The sequence below is a fragment of the Cryptotermes secundus genome, unplaced genomic scaffold (assembly GCF_002891405.2).
Source record: "Cryptotermes secundus unplaced genomic scaffold, Csec_1.0 scaffold318, whole genome shotgun sequence".
In the NCBI taxonomy this organism is placed as follows: domain Eukaryota; kingdom Metazoa; phylum Arthropoda; class Insecta; order Blattodea; family Kalotermitidae; genus Cryptotermes; species Cryptotermes secundus.
This window is the reverse complement of record NW_019730108.1, coordinates 2,102,607-2,123,289: the sequence shown is the minus strand read 5'-3', so window position 1 is coordinate 2,123,289 and position 20,683 is coordinate 2,102,607. Positions and strand designations below refer to the sequence as shown.

Genomic DNA, 20,683 nt, shown 5'->3' with positions numbered 1-20,683 from the left:
CTGAGCTACTGGCGGCTTCTCAAGAAGGGGTCAGCTACGTGGAGTTAGTTTAGTTAAAGGTTGCAGTTTGAAACAAACTCCGTACCCTTTGAATACAAAGCTCGTGTTCTGCCCGCTACACCACTAACAGCGGATTCAAAATCAATGTCGGACAGGCTCCCTATAAATGTCCTCTCTAATCCACTGAAATAACAGTAACAGATGCATTCTGTTTGCAGGACACCGTCTGCAATGAGTGCGCAGGCGCGTGATGTGTCACTTCGAATACAAAGGAGAAAAGTTCGAAAAGTAGAGTTCACAAGCCTGGGCTTGCCGACAAGTCAAACTGTGACGCACAGTGACGCAACAGAGACGCACACGTCACATGAAGACGAGGGCGGACAGGGATCGCGTATGCAACATGGAACACACAGTGGGCAATGGCAAACATTAAGCGTACTACCTTCTTGGATGTGACACTGTCCAATCCTAATTAGGTTCACCGATGTTTCGGAGGAACATATTTCCTCCATGTTCTGGGTATGTCAAGCATGTAACCAACAAGAAGCAGGCAACAGGTTAAGTTCGGCTTGATTTTTGCTTGGCTTACTCTTAGAGACTGAAGATGGGGGCAGTATGTTCCCCGACACGTCGCCTGATCGTTTCTTGCTGGTTTCTTACTTGGATTACACTTCGACTCTGAATATGAGGTCGGTAAGTTCCTCCGAAACGTCGCCTTCTTGCATCTCACTGGTTTCTCGCGTGACTTAATCTTCAACTCTGAATATGGGGTCGGTACGTTCCTCCGAAACGTCGCCTGCTTGCATCTCGCTGGTATCTCGCAAAGTATACTCTTAGGCGGTGAAGATGGAGTCGGTATGTTCCTACGAAATGTCGTTTGCTAGGTTCTTTCTTATTTCTTGCTTGACTTGCTCTTCGACCTGAATATGGCGCCATGTTCTCACGAAACGTCGGTGAACTTGGACAGGAATAGAGAGCGGAACATTCCGGAAGTTAGGGCTGTGAGAACCTCAAATCCAACAACGTCCAACGCGATTACGACGCACTTGGTGTGCGTGTTGCCAGCATTCAAATGCGTGTCTGATTGCATTCGATTGTACCGGCTTAGGCGCGGTCCTGGCTTGCAGCCTGGCGCTGTATGCTACCCGGCAAGTCAATGCTTAGGTAATTAATGGAAGGACTGAGGCTGGCCTGCCTGCCAACTGCCGGACTGGAAAGAGGAGACTGGGGTGCAACCGTGCAAGATTAATTACGGACACTATTTATCACCACCGCCCCCCCCCCATGTCGCGTATTTTGGCCAGGTTTCATGCCACGTACATACACACAGACTACACAACATCCGAAGTGGCCTTACATCTAAGAGACCACGGGATTAGGTCTCCGAACGGGTTTTGCATAATGAGTTCACGAGCACTGCCATTCCTGTACAGTGAGGTGCCACATGTTCATGTTACACACTCGAAATCGTCTGCCTTCTTCGTGCGCGACCTGCAGAATCGTCAGAAATTAACCCAAAAAGTAAAATTCATTTCTCCTAAATCTGTAACAGGTATAACTTCCCCTCAGATGCTTCCCATTAGGAAGTTACGGCAGGCGAGCCTATAAATGTGACGCCGTGCAGTCTGCTAGAACATTACCAACATTTTGAAGGGACATACTGCCTCCATCTTCAGAGTAAAGCTGTCACTGTGCGGAACTAACTAAGCACTATGCCATGAAGGCGTATGGGGGAGTGGCTGTATATATCCACGTATTCTTGGCCTTAGGCACGAGCTGGAAGTGTCACAAAGACCAGAATTAGAAGAACCAACAGCCTCTATCATCGCCTTTGTGTGCGGCATCCAGTTTACAGCCGAATATGCATGCATGTACGTGTATATGTATGTATGTATGCTGTAGTTGCAGTGATCTCTGGAGTGCCTAACTCAGTGAGACTGACGAGGTTATTTGTAGTTATGAGTGTTAGGTGTACTTCTTTTGGCTTATTTTGGACTTCACCCATCGTCTGGTATGTAAAAGACAAACGACCACGACGTTTCGGAGACTGGATCTGTCTCCGAAACGTCGTGGTCTTTTGTCTTTTACATACCAGACGATGGGTGAAGTCCAAAATAAGCCAAAAGAAGTACAGTATACACCATCGTCAGAATCCTTTCAAGTCTATCTGAGTGTTAGGTGGTCAATAAATCCTATTAGAAATCCAAACCCCGTCTATAGTCACCTATCGCGTGAACGGAGAAATGTCTGGAGCGGTAAATGGTTAGGTTAGGTTAGGTCTTGTGTTGGCAGATGTGGATGGAAATGATTGGAAATATGAAAGCAGGGCAGACGACATTGCTGTGCTGAAGACTGCATGAGCTAGGCGACTGCACTGGTACATGTCAGACACATGCAGGCACGGATGGATGGCTGGTTGGAACAAACAGTCCCTCAAGTTCCTTAGTTGAATTTATTAACTTTACGGACACCGTGACGGTTATTCGGATAGATACCAGACCTGTACTGACAGCGCGGGCTGATTAGAGGTGTCACGTGACACATTCCACTGGGAACACAACACTGGATCTGCTGATAACACTATGTTTTTAAAATTTCCGAAAAAAAACTCACTTTAACATACGTATAACCTCTATGTGTCTGCAAAATGAAATTCTCAAAGTTGGATTTGCAGTGTCACACGAGCGAATAAACATGACCCAGAAATGACAACTCAATTAAAGCGTTTCATGACGTCAGTAATACGCAGCGCGTTGGAATTTCGTGTGATCTGCATGTGTTAGGTATGAGAGAGAGTCAGAAATGGGTCACAAATGGATATAAAAAGTTAAACATGTGATATTCCAACCTAGAAAAAACATTTTTTATTTCTCGACACAGCCTCCATCAACACTGATACACTTGTCCCATCGCTTTACCGGTGCGCCGAAACCCGCAGCACAGAAGTCTCAGCCACTTCCGCACCTCCGTTTCAACTTCTTCATCAGCGAAATTTTGCCACGTTTCTCGCCCCAGACGTGAACCGCTTTACGCGACAAGCACTTCCCACCATAAGCAGGAAACATTTCTTTATGAATATCCTTTGTAATCAGGCCGTCTGCCCACAGAAACGCACAAAAGAATGCTACTCCTCGGTAGCACACTTTCAAGCACGATCGACATTTTGACTACTGAAACCAGTCTCTGAACATGCGCATACGAGTGTGCTACCTAGACTGTCATGAAGCTGGACTGTGGTGCTACCTTGTGATACACATAGAAAACTTATTACGTCCATTACAGCTGTCTTAGGTAGGCCGCACACCGGCATGAGTCATGACATGCAACAGTCAAGACACGATATCTGCGACAAGACGCAAAGAAAGCAGCACAGTTGAAACGAATGAGATTATGAAAACGTCCGCACACCGGTCTGAGTCATGATGCTGACGTCAGCTTCATTCTGACTAATCACGAATGAAGCAAGACTGCGTCTTCTGCCTCACGTCTTGATGCTTGTCTTGACGCAGTTGGTGTGCGGCCGCCCTTACTTCCATTTGTGAGCTATTTATTGACTCTTCCTCGTGTTTGTCCCAGCAATGGAGGCAGTTCGTCCCCTCCCCCGACCCGGCAACCAATTATCTTATGCCGCAGCCCCCGGAAATTATCTGCATCAAAATTTTCGAATGTTATAATTCACAAAGCAGCAGCAACTAATTATTATTAGGGTCTGCGTGTGGCTGAAATGTCAGCTAAGTCACTTCATGTCTCTTCGGCCCAAATGTTCTCCTCAACACCCTGTTCTCAAACACCCTCAGTCTCTGTTCCTCCCTTAACGTCAGAGACCAAGTTCCACTCTCATACAGAACCGTATTTATACAAAATCACAGTTGCTTCATGCAACCTGAACAACCACGTGACCTGAATTTCGGTGTTTGTCCTCCTTCAGCATTTGGTACAAGTTTCGCCATTGTTTATCACTGGATCTGCTAGTTGGCTGCTTCGCTCGCTAGAATGCGCCAGTCGCCTAATCCCAAGCAACAGAGCCTCACTCCAGAAGCTAACCGTCTCTAACCTGCGAACGTATCCATCGCCACCCCCACCCCCTTCCCGGCGTCTTCTGAGGAACCCAGAGCCTCATTATCGGGTTCAGATAAGCTCATAATGCTCTGTGACCTGGCCATATCTCCTCCCCCTTAGCACATCAACATTTTAATAGTATCCTTGCATCTAATCCCGGGTTTTCCACGCCAACTCTCTCCTTCGGGCGTTTCAAGTTAAACTGTAAATGCATTTCCCATCCCTCGCGTGCGTGCTACATTCCCCGGGGGGGCACGTCGTATCGTAATTGGTTGAGGCATTATGCTACAAGCAGGGAGGTTGTGGGTTTGATTCCCGATAAGGTAATTGGATTTTTCAATTGACCTAATCCTTCCAACCGCACTATGGCCCTGGGTTCGCATCTGCCTCTAATCTTTCTGAGGTTAAAGGCCGACCGGCACGTAAGGCTGACCTTACCGCCATCTCTAAGACGACTGTCTAGAGAAAATGTGGAAGCCTCGACGTCTCACAAACCTATGGGCCTCCACGGAGCGTTACAGGGACAGCTTTATCTTTTTATTGTTTTTTGGACATTATATATCGTACCCGTTCTTTTATTTAAAACAACGTTTCGGAGGCTGCATTCCGTCTCCGCCCTCAGGTAAAAACCTATTCAGTTTGGCTCAAACGAAAGAGCTAATCCATAGTTCGGGATCTAATAACCTAAACAAGCGACGGAAGAGGCCCAGCGAGCCGCCATTTTAATTACAAACAACATAAAGGGCGCGAAGATTTGCCAAGCGACCATAACATGCATTATAACTAATTAGGACAGAAATAATTAACAGCCTGCAGAGCAATTTCCTGTAATCTTTCGAAATACGTCAACATTTACGTTTTATTCATTTAATAGAAATTCATCAGCTTTCAGACACAAACCGCATATTAACTGTATCATACGTTTATATACAAACAGAAACAACAATAGCGAGTGAAACCATTTTGAAATGTGTAAACAGAAGCGCCGCTCTGTGACCGTAACTGGAATTAATGGCCAAACAGTAACGAGTCGATATTTATTATAAATACGCAGCACAGCCCCTGCGCTAAAACCACCAGCATCACACTACCGAATCATGCCCTTCAAAAATAAAAATCTCGCTCACCCACATCACACAAACTACACCACTCGTTTCGTTTTAATGCCTTACAAAAGAGAGGGCTCAAGCAGGATTATATGCCTTGTTAGTTCTCACAGTAAACCAACGAAATAACTCCACACTCTGTGTTCCGAAGGCTGTAACTGCGATACACAAGCAAAATGTTTGTTATTCCAATCAACCGCGGGGAATTTAACACTTCAGAGGGATATTTATATCTGAAACAGTAAGTTCTGGGAAGAACTAATCTCCTACTTTCCTTTGATACGACACGAAACGCATAGAAAACGACGCCTCCAACAATTCTTCTTTGCAGCGGTAACGTTTTTACCGAGCTGTTACCTAGCAACAATAAGCAGATAGACTGAACCACACATATACGCGCGCGTCCAACAATTTTTCTATTATTGCGTGCATTCGCTACCGAGGGAATGTGATTACCGAGCCGTTGCCTAGCAATGAAAGGATACACATACAGACACAGCCTCATGGGAGGGATTTATGAAGTACGGCGCTGAGATGGGCTCTCTTGTCATGACATACATAACCAAGTTTCATAAAGACTGCGGGGATTCACAGACAGCATAGAGATCGCATAAGCCTAATTTCGTTTTATCAAAATAAGGAAGACGGGATGATAAAAAGGGCATGTCGCCAATGTGAAGCACAGCCAAATCACCGAAACAAGAACAGGCGGATTTGCGATGTACACCAGAACTCAGCCGTTAATTGGAACTGCGTTTATATTGGCCAAATATCGGAAACAGCAGCCCGACGTAAGTCTGACAGACAACTGTGGCCAGCAGGCTGCATCTCCCGGCTCTCCCTCGCTTATCCACGGGCCTTAGAGCAGGCCACGGCCGTGAGACTTGCGGTCTCGTACAGAGACAGTAATCTTCAAACGTTACTTTACGACTGGCGGTTTACCGCCAATCAGTTCGTCCTTGCGTCAAGCCCCTTGAGACTCACGACCACAGTTTTTTTTATGGTCATAGTCCTTATATTAAATCCTCTCTGACGAGAGCATGGGTTTGTCTCCTATGAATATGCTTTTCTTTTCGTTAAGGCTCACTAGAGCACTCCACTGGTCCCCATCCTGAGTCAGATCAATCAAATCCATACCATCCCATCCTATCTAAGATCCATTTTAATACTGTCCACCCACCTACGCCTTGGTCTTCCCAGTTGTCTATTTCCATCTGGCTTTCCCACCAATATCCTATATGCATTCCTCTTCTCCCCCATTCGTGCCACATGCCCTACCCAGCGAGTAACGACAGCGTCGTTAAATTAACCATATAAACAGGTAAGTATATCTCAGGAAGTGAGGAAGTTCCTAGGGCCACTCCTTACTACCGAGTTCCCATTACTCTGAGATGCGTTGCGATTTACATGCTGGTGACTGTACGTACAGTAACAGTGGCGTGCGAACCTCCAGAGTAAGACAAAGCTGTCCCTGTGCTACACCACGCAGGAGTATGTATACAGTCACGTTCTCTTGACCTAGGCACTAGGTGGAGATGAGTGCTCAGATTCACGTCCCTGCCGCTTTAACCCCGAATACTCATTAGATAGGAGGCTGGGTGTGACCCAGAACCGGTATGGACACTATGCTGTGTTCTGTTTGAACGCGTTTGTGTGTGCTATTTGTCTGTTGTGTGTGTTGTTTGTATATTGTCTTATTGTAGTACTGCTGCCACCGGGTGAAAACCCATTTGCAGTTAAAGAATAACAATAATAATAACTCGAGCCGTCCAGTCCGTAGCCAGTCGCTATACCGACTGAGCTAGTCTGGCTCAGCAAACAACGAACAACGAACCCAACTGGGAAATCCCCAAATCTTCATATTTATTAGAATAAGACGGGACGAGCTGGGGTAAAGTAAAACCAACTGACGGCAAAGGGGTGGAGGGAGTTGTGCTGAATGAGGCTAATTCCAGCCCGAACCCTACATCAGTCCACCAGGTCGGCCTGTTACAGAAGGCCACAACTTTTTGACTACTCAAACGTTTGAAACAACGGAGACCACGAAACGCTGACACAGAATGTCCTTGTTTGTAGTGGGCGGCGCGGGACACCATACTCTCTTTGTCTGCTTCTCCGTGCCGTTTAATAACCACAGACCGGGGTGCACAACCCCTAAACAGAGAGGGCCTCCGAAGGGCTGTTCCAGGAACCAGCCTTCACTCTTTCGGACGCAAGTCTTCCTCTTGACTGTTGTCATTTTCTTTATTCTAAATATGCTTATGCGATCTCCGTGCTGTCTGTGTATCCCAGCGCCATCAACTTTTGAAAGCCTGAATCAATCTTTATGAAACTCGGTATGAATATAATGGCACCTGATCTCAGATCAACGGCGTACATCCCATCAGTCTGTGTTTTTATGTGTATCCCTCCTAACGTTGCTAGGCAACGGCTCGGTAACCAAAGGTTGCCACGGTAACGAATAAAAGCGCAATAGAATAATTCCTGGACGCGGTGTTTTCTGTGTGGTCCATGTCATATCAAACGAAAGTAGGCGATTAGTTCTTCCCAGCACTTCTGTATAATGAACAACAGTAATGGTGATTGAGGTTAGCTCTTTCTAAGGGATCAAACTGAGTAGGTGTCTTCCCCCACTCACCTGAGGACAGAAACAGATCCAGTTTCCGAAACGTTGTGTTTTCTAGTTTATAGAATACCGAGCGATGGACGAAGGCCAAAAAACCAGTAATTCTGAACAAAAAGATTATCTAAAAGTGCGTGGTAATATATACTAATTCAATTACTGACTTTTTGGACATTATCCATTGTCCTGTTTTCATTTAAAACGTCGTTTCGAAGACTGGACTTTCTCCGTCCTCAGGTAAAAGTCCATTCAGTTGGGCCCAATCAATATAGCTAGTCCGTATTTCCCAAACGTAGTTTTCAAATAAAAACAGGATGATGGATAATGTCCAAAAAGTCAATAACTGCAACAAAAATACTGACAATAATATATATATAAGCGTTCATTACCGCCAAAATAATTTTTTGCAAATATTATTGATATTACAATATGAAAGTCAATAAAACAAAATGATTAATACCTAAATCACCCTGTATAATGAATGGGCAAAGGGAGCGAACTCACCCGGGACAGAGACAATCCTAGTTGATGTTTCAGTGATTTTCCTCAGTCACTCAAGGAGAATACTCGATTATATCACGGGAAGTTTCCTTCCAGATCCTTTCCAAATCATCTATCGTTCAACGCTGGATGGTGCAGCTACTGACAGCGTCATAAAATAACCAAACAGGAAAAATAAATGGAGTATATTAATTTTTCATTTCTTGATAATTATATGCGTATGTCTCAGCTGCATACAATACATTTTGTTGGGTTCTTATCTCGCGTTTTCCAGCCCAGTGAGCGGGACGGGGCGCCTGAAACTGCAACACTCCACACACAACGGGGCGATAAACACTGAAAGGGACTCCTCTTTTCCTTTTACAGGGGACGACATATGCCGCTCCGCGACACGGACTGACGTAATTACGAAAAAGTACCTTGCTGGGGGGGGGTGTGTCAAATGGCGTCGGATTACATGTGAGAGAGAGAGAGAGAGAGATATGTATACACGAAGGGTGACACCGATCCGAAAACGCGAGTGAAATTCGATTAAACAATTCGATGCTATCAGCAGAGCAGAGGGCCAGACCCCACGCGGCGACTGCAGCGCCACTCATGACGCAGATTCTGAACTGAGCGGCCGGACTATATTATTCATTTGTTTCAGTTTCAAAGCGCCATTTGCATCTGCACATCATGGCGGTCAAGCCGGGGCAAACAGAGATCGTTAGGTCTCGTTTGTCATTNCAACTATAACAAATAGGAAACAAGGAAACATAATCTGCACTGCTATATATGCAGCACGTTTACCTGACTACTTAGGCATAAGGAGAACCTCACATTATTATTATTATTATTATTATTATTATTATTATTATTATTATTATTAGTTATTTAAACTGCAAATGGGGGTTTACCCGGTGGCAGTGGTGCTACAGTAAGACACAACTCACAAATAACACACCACACTCAAACAAAATACAGCACACAAAACTACACATACAATAAAGGACACGCTACACACAACGAATACAATGCAAATACAATTATACAATACAATACAATTATGAAACTTGATATGTATATCATGGCACGTGAACACATCTCAACGGTGTACTTAATAAATCCCTCCCATCAGTCCGTGTGTCTGTACATGTATCCGCCTTATCGTTGCTAGGCAACGGCTCCCGCTGCAATGAATATAGGCAAAAAGAGAAGGATTGTTATATGCGCCGTTTCATATAAGATCCGTGCCTTATCAAAGGGAGTCTGTGGGTCTGTGTTCCCCTATCATTGGTAGGTATCAACTCGATAAACACGTTCCTGCGGTAACGAAGAATTTTTTGGAGACGTCGTTTTGTAGGTGATCCGTGTTGTATCAAAGAAAAGTAGGCCACTAGTTCTACCAGAACTTCCTGCAATGTTATCCTAGTATACGTATTAGTGAAGGCAGATCGACGGTAAGTTGTACAACGGCTATCACCTTGTTCGGTAAGTAAGCTGATAAGCAGGCCTGCAGGTCGCGATATCCAAGGCGGTAAGCAGGATAGCATCTCGGTCTGCAGGAAGCGAGACAGCAGGTCATGGAGAAATGAGTTAGTTGAGAGGTTAGTTTTAATTTCTTTGTGTGGAGGTGAGACTGAGTCCACTTGGTATGTTGGCCACCAACTGGCCTATTGTACCAGCCCCGGAAGGTAGGTGAGGCTGTGGAGCAGTCGGTGGAATGGGAATTGGCAGGGGAAACCCAAGTACTCGGAGGAAACGTACCTCAATGCCAACTTGTCTGCCACAAATCCTATATGACCTGGGATCGAACCCGGGCAGCTGCGACAGGACGCCAGCGAAGGCGAGACTGGCAGACAGACGAAACTTGTGACATCAGATCTATGTCGAATGAAAACAGCGAACGTGTCTCACTGCTGATCAATGTCGAATACGAAACAGACAATGCTTTCAAAGGGGGAGGGGGCAAGGGGAAACGACAGGCTGACTTCGGAAAACCACTCACGAAATGGGGTGCGCTAGACGCCTAACACAATTCATTCTCTTGCAGTGAGTTACGACGTGTACCGGCCCCTACATTTGCTGCAACACACCACTCTCGAACGTGACGTACCCTCTTTGTGTTTTTGTTAGTCTGTTTGTTTCCTGAAGGCATTTGTTAGGAAATAGGGGGCAATACATACGAAATCAGATCAGGGCTTCTGCACGCAAGGAGGAAAGCGTTGCAGCACATGGAGACACAAGTGGAGCTCGCACTTCTTGGAATGGGCTTCAAAGCAGCTGATCCTCACAGAGGGAGAAAGTGGAACGCTTCAGGGCACTCGCCAGTAAGAAGCCTACCAAGAAACAGTACAGCTGACTCAACCTGCCCCAATCGCCCAACGGCATTCCGTTTCAATTTCCGGAACTCTGATCACGTAATTTCATACCTTAAAATGAAAATGTGCGATTAGCTGGGGCATGCGGTAGCGCAGTTGGTTGAGGCACTATGCTGCAAACTGCAAGCCGCGAGTTCGATTCCCAATGACGTCAATGGATTTTTCAATTTACCTAACCCTTCCAGCCGCACTGGGGCCCTGCAGTCGACTCAGCCTCTAACAGAAATTAGTATCAGGAATCTTCTTGCAATATTATATTTCAGCATCCTGTTTAATNCTCTAACAGAAATTAGTATCAGGAATCTTCTTGGGCGTAAAGGGCGGCCGGCGCGTAAGGCTGACAACTTCACCACCATCTATGAGCCGAATGTCTAGAGAATATGTGGGCGCCTCGACGTCTCACAATCCTATAGGCCTCCACGGCCTGTTACATGGATAGCTTCACCTTTTTCTTTACATTGACTTGGGAAAGAAACTGTTACTCTGTAATCCACTGTCACTAATTGGATACTGAAAGTAAAGACAGCTTCGACAAAATCGACACTTCCCGTTTGGGCCCCCAGTTCGTGAACCGTTACTGTCCTGAATACATAGGGTATGTAGATGTATTCAGAGAGATGGTCTACAAAAATTATCGAAATATAATCAAAATCGTCAGAGCCCTTCTCGAGAAAATCGCTAGTTTGCTGCGTCACGTTCACAAGGAGCCGACCTGTGATGGATACAGTTCAGCCGTTCACGAGCTAACTAGGTGCACATGTGGAGATACAGTTCAGCCGTTCACGAGCTAACTAGGTGTACATGTGGAGATACAGTTCAGCCGCTCACGAGCTAACTAGGTGTACATGTGGAGATACAGTTCAGCCGCTCACGAGCTAACAAGGTGCACATGTGGAGATACAAACAGGCATAAGGTATTCCAAAAACTACTCTTTTTTTTCAAATTAAGGGGAGGCTGGAAACGTGCAAATCCGTCAAAATATCAAGCCCGATTTTTCCACAATCACAGCACTTTATCATATGCACTAATATGCGAGAAAGTAAAAAAGAACGCCTTACTAAAGCCTGGTAAGATATTCTTCAAATTCGATGGGGGGGGGGGTGACTTTTACTTAACGCTGCCTGACAATTCTAATTTCCATTCAGAATGACCCATAATGAATCCTGGTTTTATCCCGCGAACCCTTCCACACTTTGCTGAAACTCGAAATGACAGAGTCCGTTACTTTACACTTCTTTATATTAATTTCATGTACGTTCAATTAACCGCAAAGAACGTCGTTGGCCGCTTTCTGCTCTTCATACAGAACTACTATTTCCATTCTGGTTTATTTATATTCCTGTTTATACTGGAACGCAAATAAAATCCATAGAGATTCTTCGGGTGCCATTTTAAGTTACTGAATGTGAAAGAAAATGGCGGATACTATGATGCTAGATAAGCAGTCACTCTCCTTTCACTGTAACCAATCATAAAACTCGGATTAACAGCGCGTCAGAATTAAGGACATCAGAGGAAGCCATTTTGCTGCTCATAACAGCCGCCATATTGATCACTTCAAAACTGGCCATCACAAATTCATTGACCCAGAGCAAAACATTCTTCATACCTTAAAATGTAATAAAAGGAAACAGGGGCCGAAATTAAACCATTGACTGATTAAAATTGTAATGAATTAAGTAGAGAAATGAGTTGGACACAAAGCTCTGAATGAGTGGGTACACATATTGAATTAATTTCGGATGAATTCGTTTGTGTGCTGCGAAATTCACATTCTGCAGGTACTGGGCAACAAAACAGCCGTGAAATAATGTGTCAGTCAGTTACTGTACGACAGAATTGGTTTACATAGCAGCGAGATTCACTACAGAACATGGAACATGTTAGTCAATCGTCTGGAGGGTTCTCGGTTCTTATCTTGACCGATATATCAGCTAAAGAGACTGAGTGTTATTTTTGTGTTTTCCATTAGTCCTTCCAGGTAAATATCCTGTTCGTATCTCGGTGTGACCAGTACCGCTTCCTTCCAAATTCCTGCTCATCAATTATTCTATCATCAGACGCTATGTGGTATAGCTACTGACATCACAGAACAAAACACAAGTTACGGGAAGCGGGGCGGTTTCGTGCAACAGTGGCATCAGATGAAAAAACTGTACAAGCTTTGGAACGGGAGCAACATAGCTCAAGCGATAACGCTTCTAACTTTTGGTCGGGAGGAGAGCAGTTCGATTCCCGGACGGGACACCTGTTATCTTGCCTGAAGTCTTTAGAGATTATCGGCACTGATGGCTTCATTCCTAATCCTTTCTAATCCATCACTCACGAACATTACATGCTCTGCACGCTGGACTACTGTAAGCGTAATGAAAAACGTAACGCTCTCACTCCGTAACTAGCCAAGTGTCCGTTCAGTGAAGGCGCAACAAATGTAATGACTCCGCATATGATACTGTGCTGCCTGACCAGGGCTACCGTGCATATCTGAGTATGGAGTAATGGTGGAGAATTCGGAGAAAAAACAAATCTGTTCCAGTGCTACTACGCCCACCATGAATCTCATATGCAGTCGCACGGGTTTGAATCCGGGCCCTCGTAGTGCATAGCCATCACCTAACAACCTAAGCTACGGGACCGCCTAGCGTAGTTAAATATACCGTCAGTGAACCGAGTAGTCTCGGTTTTCTTTGTTATACACCGCTCTACTAACGAACTGACTGACTCCATGCAGCTAAGTCATTCTTGAAAAGCCAACAGTCGCTCGGCCAGTCAGGAATTTCCTAAATATTTTATGGAACCCGAAAGTTCATTACCGCGTTCCCAAAAGCCCTCATCCGGTCCCTATTCTAAGCCAGACCGATTCAATCCATACCACACGATCCTATTTTTCTAAGATCCATTTTAATATTATGCTCCCGCTTACGTCTAGATCTTTCAAGTGGTCTCGTCTCTTCTGGCTTTCCTACCAAAAGCCAACGTGCTTTCCTCTTCGCTTTCATGCGTGCTACATACCCTGCCCAATACACCGCGATCTGAGAAAGAATATGAAATGTCCCGCAGAAGACACACGCAGAGGCCACGCATATCACAACAAGGTTCGGTGCTACTTTACTGCAGCAGCCTCTCTACACGCGACTCTCTGGAAGTACCCAGCACAAAACAGCATTGTTATATCGTGATCCCTTGTTAGCAACGCATGGATTGGGCGGAAAAGCTAACAATGTTGGCTGTCCAACAGTCACTCGACACGTCCCATGAGAACGGGGGGTGGGGGTGGTGGACAGGAAAGACCGTGTCCAAATGTTTACTCTTTACGTCTGAACAATCGAACATCAGCGGCAGGTTAACACTATTACGTAACAATGCATACACGGTATAGGCGTACAAACAGGTGTGGCGGGAGGTATAAAAAGGGAGACCAAGCAAACCTAAGAAGATCACTTCCCTCAGAGAATTAGCCCACAAGTAAGCATTTGAAACAGAAGAATGCACAGAAGGTGTAGGCATTCAAAAATGAGTTTACAAAATTCATGAGAGGAACTCAGATACAAAGATCGTCGTTCAAATCAGTGACGTAACTCCAACGCGTTCGCCAGTGACGTAATTCCCACACGTTCAGAAGTGACTTAATTCCCAGACGTTAGGCAATGACGTAATTGCGACGCGTCCAACGAGCACATTTCCGATATACTAAGCAATACATACACAGTAGTGCCAACAGCTTTGTTCTGCCTAACTCATTATCTAGCAAAACGGACAAAACCGGCAAAATTAATGTTTCAAAAAGTTGCCTTCTAGTGTCCCGGGTATCTTGATCAGATTGTCATTCACTTACCCTTCTACAGCTGGAGCCATCTTTTGGTGTCTGGTCAGAAGCAACAGTTCCAAAGATGGTGGGCTGCAAACAAAACAGAAGAAATTATGTTAAAACCCTGAGAGAGCACGGGAACGTTCTACTTGAAACGGAAACACCGAAACCTACAGAACTGGGGTCACGGGGAGTTCTGTAGGTCCACAGACTGGCTCAAGTGCCAGGACAGAAGCAATATCGCAGACAGAGATGAACATAATACTTTAAGCCGCATGCCACACTGTCATATTTGCCTTGTCTAATTGCACGTGCATTTGGATTTAGATGCAAAACCACATAAATTCAAATGTACGTCATTTGTCTATTCTTTTCTGCTGGCTTCTTCCTCTCTTCCTCCCTACAGATGGGAGCACATAGGTTTCTCTCAAACTTCGGCGAACGACCGGACTGCACGGCGTCACATCCCAAGACACCGCTGTTAGAGCGTGACATATGGCATATCATTATGAGAGCCTACTTAAAGTTCCAGAACGCGACAAGGCCGCGTTCCCGGAACTCGTTAATGAGAACAGCACACAACATGTCACCTGGACGCTACGCAACGATGCGTCTCTTGTGTTCACGTAACACGTGTTCCATGGCGTACATGGGCAGGCTTTCTCCCTGCCGCAGTGATTATACAACCCTCAGTACACAAGAGACCTCCCTCCCGCCCTCTGTGGAGGGTCACACCCCCTCACTGCACGGTGCGGTCGGCTGACACGTCGCATCCCGCGGTGTCACGTGCCGAAACATACATACAAACACGTTTCCGGGTGCAATATTTTGTTTACGAGGTAAAACGTAAAGTTGGCCATGAGGATGAATGCGGGAGTTGAGGTATAGCTCCACCTTTCTTGACCTCAGCACTTGATGAAGTTAGTGGTCAGCTCCACGTACCGGTTGCTTTTCCCCAGGTTCCCATCGGATAGGAGGCTGGGTGGAGCCCGGAACCGGTCTAGAAGAGGAAAATCTTGCCTCTACCGGGAATCAAACCCTGACCGTTCGGTCCGTAGCCATACCGACTCAATTTGTTTACAGGTATTGGTTGCAAAGCCGGAATAGCTCAGTCATAGTAGTGAGTACGACTGTGCTACGGGCTGGAGACCCCAGGAGGCAGGGTCAAGAGGTTCTTCTCCGCGCCACAGGGTCCAGACAGGCTCTAGGATCCAACAGGGGACTCTATCCCTGGGGATAAAGCGGCCAGGACGCAAATCTGACCACTCACCTCCATCTAGTGCCGAGGTCAAGAATGGTGGAGCTCTACCTCCACTCCCTCACATGCCTTAATGACACAGCGCTTAATTAAGTACATGGATAACTTAACCTTTTTTACCTTCACGAAATAACAGCAGCATGTAACTTCGTTCCCGTTAGTGGCAACGCGCGGTGCGGGCGTCACGCATTCACTTGCTCACAGGAGAGATGAAAGGGTGTAGTTATAGCGTGTTGCCGGCAAGGGGAGTTGAAAGGGTTTGACACAAACGACATGATGTAAAACGCAGATCCGCCCAGCACACACGCATAGCCCTCATCTACATGGCAGGGGTCACAATGAATAGTTGCAAAAATGCGCTTCGTCGGCTCTCCGCGCCCCGTCACTCCTGTCCAGCCGCATTTAACAATTCGGGAACCATGGGCTGATTTTTATTAAATTTGACAGGGGGCAGTTTCATACTCCGGTTTGGGTTAACACTGGGCAACAACACCGGGCACTACATGAAGACGGACGTGCGTTTCTGGGCGTCAAACTCTCTTAAATATTTATCGGAGCGAAAAATGGTTCGAACAAAAGCTGTACAGAAACAACGGAACACATATTTGGGCCGAAATACCAACACACACCGCCCTCCCCCGCGGCGTACTGTAATCTATATGATTAAATAAAAATTCCATCGTTTTCATTTTGTTTAAAAATTGCAAATATTCATCCCAAATTTCCTTAAGGGCGAAGTTATACTCTACAGTGAATTTCATGATGTACTGTAATTTCAATAACAGCGAAATTCCTTACCCTTTCAAAGCCCAGTGGTCACTATATGTACCATCCGCTGTAACATACCAAAACTCTGCATTCTGCCCACAGAGTGTATCTGTGTGTTCCGTATGGTTCTCACAATAAACAGCGGCTGTTTCCCCAAACAGCATTAACCGGTTGGGCTTTGTAGTGGTGACGTAATGTGTTTCCTGTGACGTACGGACTGAACATAATAAAACTCTGCATTCTGCCCACAGAGTGTATCTGTGTGTTCCGCATAGTTCTCACAGTAAACAGCGGCTGTTTCCCCAAACAGCATTAACCGGTTGGGCTTTGTAGTGGTGACGTAATGTGTTTCCTGCGAGCTCAGTCGGTATAGCGACTGGCTACGGGATGGACGGTCGAGGGGTCGGAGTTCGAGTCCCTGTATGGACGAGATTTTCTTCTCTCCACGTCGTCCAGACCTGTTGTGGGGCCCACGCAGCCTCCTATCCAATGGGTACCGTGGGGGGGGGGAGTGACGGTCCAGTCCCTACACTGTACAGCCCAAGCAACTTAACTATCCACATAACGTGTTCATTCTAAGCGCATGCGGCTCGGGTTCGTGTCCAAATGAAGAGAAACCGGCATAAAAACGAAAGCAGAAAAAGATGACATTATTTTCGTTTCACTGGATCAAAGAGATAAACTAAGTGACAGCGGAAATGAATACACAGAGACGGTGACGTCACGGAAGATACCATCATCACTGTCGCTATTTTTCTCACGCGAAGTCTTTCTTTTTACAAGACCCTTCAACCTTAATCCCAAATCTCCGGAAACAGGGAGAAGCAGACGGCAGAGCTCCCCCCCCCCTCCTGCCATTTAAACGGACGTACTAAAACGAAGACAGAAAAACACGTAAAGTAAAGGTAAAGTTGTCCCTGTGCCTAATGAAGGACTATGCCACGAAGACGTATGGGGAAGTACAGGTATAGCTCCACCTTCCTTGACATCGGCTCTAGATGGAGGTGAGTGGCCAGCTTTTACTTCCATCTGTGCCCTATTTACTGGCCCTCCCTCGTATACTGTTTTCTTTCATGACAGTCGTCCGCAATTAACCTCGAAGCAGAGGATATCTTCCTGAACTATGCAGTGGCGTTTCTTCCGCTCCGCAAGCAATGACCGAGCAGGCTTACGTAGCGCTAAGGCTCTACATTTTTATTCAGGGGAATCGGTTCGATTCTCGGCCGAGATATCCGCTGTCCCAAACGCAATTTTCCTGGATATTATCGGTTCCTCTAGGACAGGACAGCCACTTCCTTCCACATCCCTTCCAATTCATTTGTTACTAGTTATCCTACCGCGTGACGCTCACAGCCCTGAGAGTATCACAGAGACGGTTCATGTTCTCACGAACCGCATGCCGCCATTCCTCTAATCAGATGTAATATTGAACCGCCTGATCTCGATCCCCAGAGCCTCGTTATGAAACGCGAATCGTAAAAATGAAATTAGGGCGGTAGCGCAATTGGTTCAGGCACTATGCTACACGCCGGAAGGTCGCAGGTTCGAGTTTTTTCAATTGACCTAATCCTTCCAGCCGCACTATGGCCAGGGGGTCGACTCAGCCTCTAACAGAAATGAGTACCAGGAATCTTCTTGGGGGTAAAGGGCGGTCGGCGCGTAAGGCTGACCTTACCAACATCTGTGAGCCGATTGTCTTGAAAATGTGGGAGCCTCAATGTCTTACAAACCTACAGGCCTGCTAGGGCCTGTTACAGGAATAGCGTTACCTTCTTTAACCCAACAGTGAAAAGGCTTTCTTCTGCGCGTTCCTCTGTCTAGTGCATGACCGCCTGCACATACACTTTCCAGGTAAAGTCAGATCACATTTGAAATTACTGTACAGGCCAAGTACTACAGAGCCGGGGTTCCTGAAATCCTAAGGGTAACTGTGCGACGCACTGAAGTTCGATTCCCGGCAAGGAAAACAGATTAATCCCTTTCGTATAGTCTCAAACCCGGCTGTGGGTCATAACCAGAAGTTACTTGAGGCATATTACACCGTGGTAAAGAAGCCGAGGCGTGAAGGTGACCACTCGCCTCCATCTAGTACTGGGGCTTAAACTGCGAACAGCCTGTAACATTTTCATAGCCTTGTACAGATTTTAAGCACAACGATAACTTGTTCTACTCCAGCATTCAGCAAGGGTCACAGGGCACGGGATTCCAATTAATATTATGAACCTTAATGACGAAATGTCAGACGCGACAACAAATACTACATTCTACGATATTGGATTGCTGCAAAAGATTATTTCCCGGGGTAAATTAATTGTACGGCTTTTGATCCCAACCCTCTCACCCCCAGTTTATGTTATTATGCAATCGCTCTATAATTGATATGAAATACACTTCAAAACCGTTGCGAGGAATAGCCGCCATAAATACATTGAGGTATACTTCATGCAAAACAGGCACATGTCGCAATAGCCAGATTCTGTTTCGGTGAGTTCCTGGGGACAGAACGTGATCCTTATGGAAATGCAAATGTGAATTGGGCGGATGAGTTCAGAGTGCGCATGCGTTCGTAACGGCATAAAAAGGTCTGNCTCAGATGATAGGCGAGGGTGATTGTGGAGCAATTGGTGGAATGAAGATTGGCAGGGGAAACCGAAGTACTCGGAGAAAACCTGCCCCAGCGCCACTTTGTCCACAACAAAGCCCACGTGACCAGACCCGGAATCGAACCCGGGCCGCCCCGGTGGGAAGCCAGCGACTAATCGCTTGAGCTATGGCGCGGCCCCGAAGGCGGGAATACAAAAACCGACAAGGAGACAGTGAGCGAGAGAGCCGGATAAAAATAACAGACAAAAATAAAGAACGGAATGGAAACCCAAAAAAGTGATTTTAGAAAGAAGTGCTGTAACGCGGGAATGTTCAGGTCAGTGCAGCCAACACAACATGGTCCACCTAGGCCCATACAGCTGAGTTCGGTAAGGTAAAGTCATCCTTGTGCTGAACTAATTAAGCACTACGCCATGGAGGTGCATGGGGAGTGGATGTATAGATGCACATTTTCTTGACCTCGGCCATAGTAGAAGGTGAGTGGTCAGCTTCACGCCCCGCCCGCTTTACCGCCGAGGAAAGAGACCTCGGTACCTATTGTATAGGAGACTGGGTGGACCCCAGCGCCGGTCTTGGAATGAAGACGTGAAATTTTTTCTTGTTTTGGTATGTGGAACTCGTGCCCGAAGTTTGTCCGTAATTTTCAGTTACACCCTGTATAGCTCTGAAACCGTTTCCTGTTTCTTTATATCCTTCACGCGCCACACTCTCAGCAAAAGCATGTCTGTTGGCATTATTAGTGAAGAACGTGTAGCATGCAGATCTGTATGTGTGGAAGGATTATTGTATGTTATGCATGAATGCAGATAACTGGTAGTAGTTAAGAACAGGGCCACAAGATAGCAGCAATAAACGGCAGTCAGGGGTCCCTATGCTTCAGTCAATATTGCAGAACCTACATTCGCGAAATTAAGTTGCGTATTTTGCATATTAAGTGAAACCGTGATATAAGAGTGTCCCTAAAGGGCTATACTGTATAACTGTGTTAATGGAAAGGGGCAACTCTAGCTCCAGATGATAACTGTCAAATGTTCCCGATCAATAATCGAAGGATGTTTCACCAGCGAAATATTTAACAAGAGAGAAAGAATTTCTGATGAAAATTTCATCGAATGCCTGAACCAATATTTATTAAACCTGGTATGGATATCATGGCACCTGAGCCCATCTCAACGGCATATTTCATAAATCCCTCCCATCGGTCTGTGTCTGTATCCCTTCTTTCACTGCTAGGCGACGGCTCGGTAAACACGTTCTCGAGGCAACGAATCCATGCAACAACAGAAGAACTGTTAGACACGTGTCTGTGTATCCCTGTAGTTGCTAGGTAACAACTCGGTAGAGATGTTCCCGCAGCAAAGTAGAATTGTTGGAGGCGTCGTTTTCTATGCGGTACGTGTCGTTATCAGAGTAAAATAGCTTAGTTATTCCCAGAACTTCTTGCACTATTATCCAAACGTACTTTCCATCTGCTACGCCACAACCCAGCATGGCGCACTCGTCACGGCCTCCATGTGAGAACCCAAAATCTTACAAATCTGTACAGTTTCTGCACCCACGCATCAAGACTTGTCACTGTCAACCCTCCGTAA

At 45.9% G+C, this 20,683-nt stretch overlaps 1 protein-coding gene across 3 annotated transcripts in view; it reads right to left on the bottom strand.

The window, feature by feature from the left end:
• The window catches only part of LOC111866120 (ras-GEF domain-containing family member 1B), a 576,878-nt gene that overhangs the window by 308,679 nt on the left and 247,516 nt on the right, over positions 1-20,683 (bottom strand). For all 3 annotated transcript variants that reach the window (XM_023854750.2, XM_023854748.2, XM_023854749.1), the window contains one exon: positions 14,489-14,551. In XM_023854750.2, the coding sequence (XP_023710518.1) occupies positions 14,489-14,551 (63 nt within the window). The remainder of the gene's footprint in view (positions 1-14,488; positions 14,552-20,683) is intronic.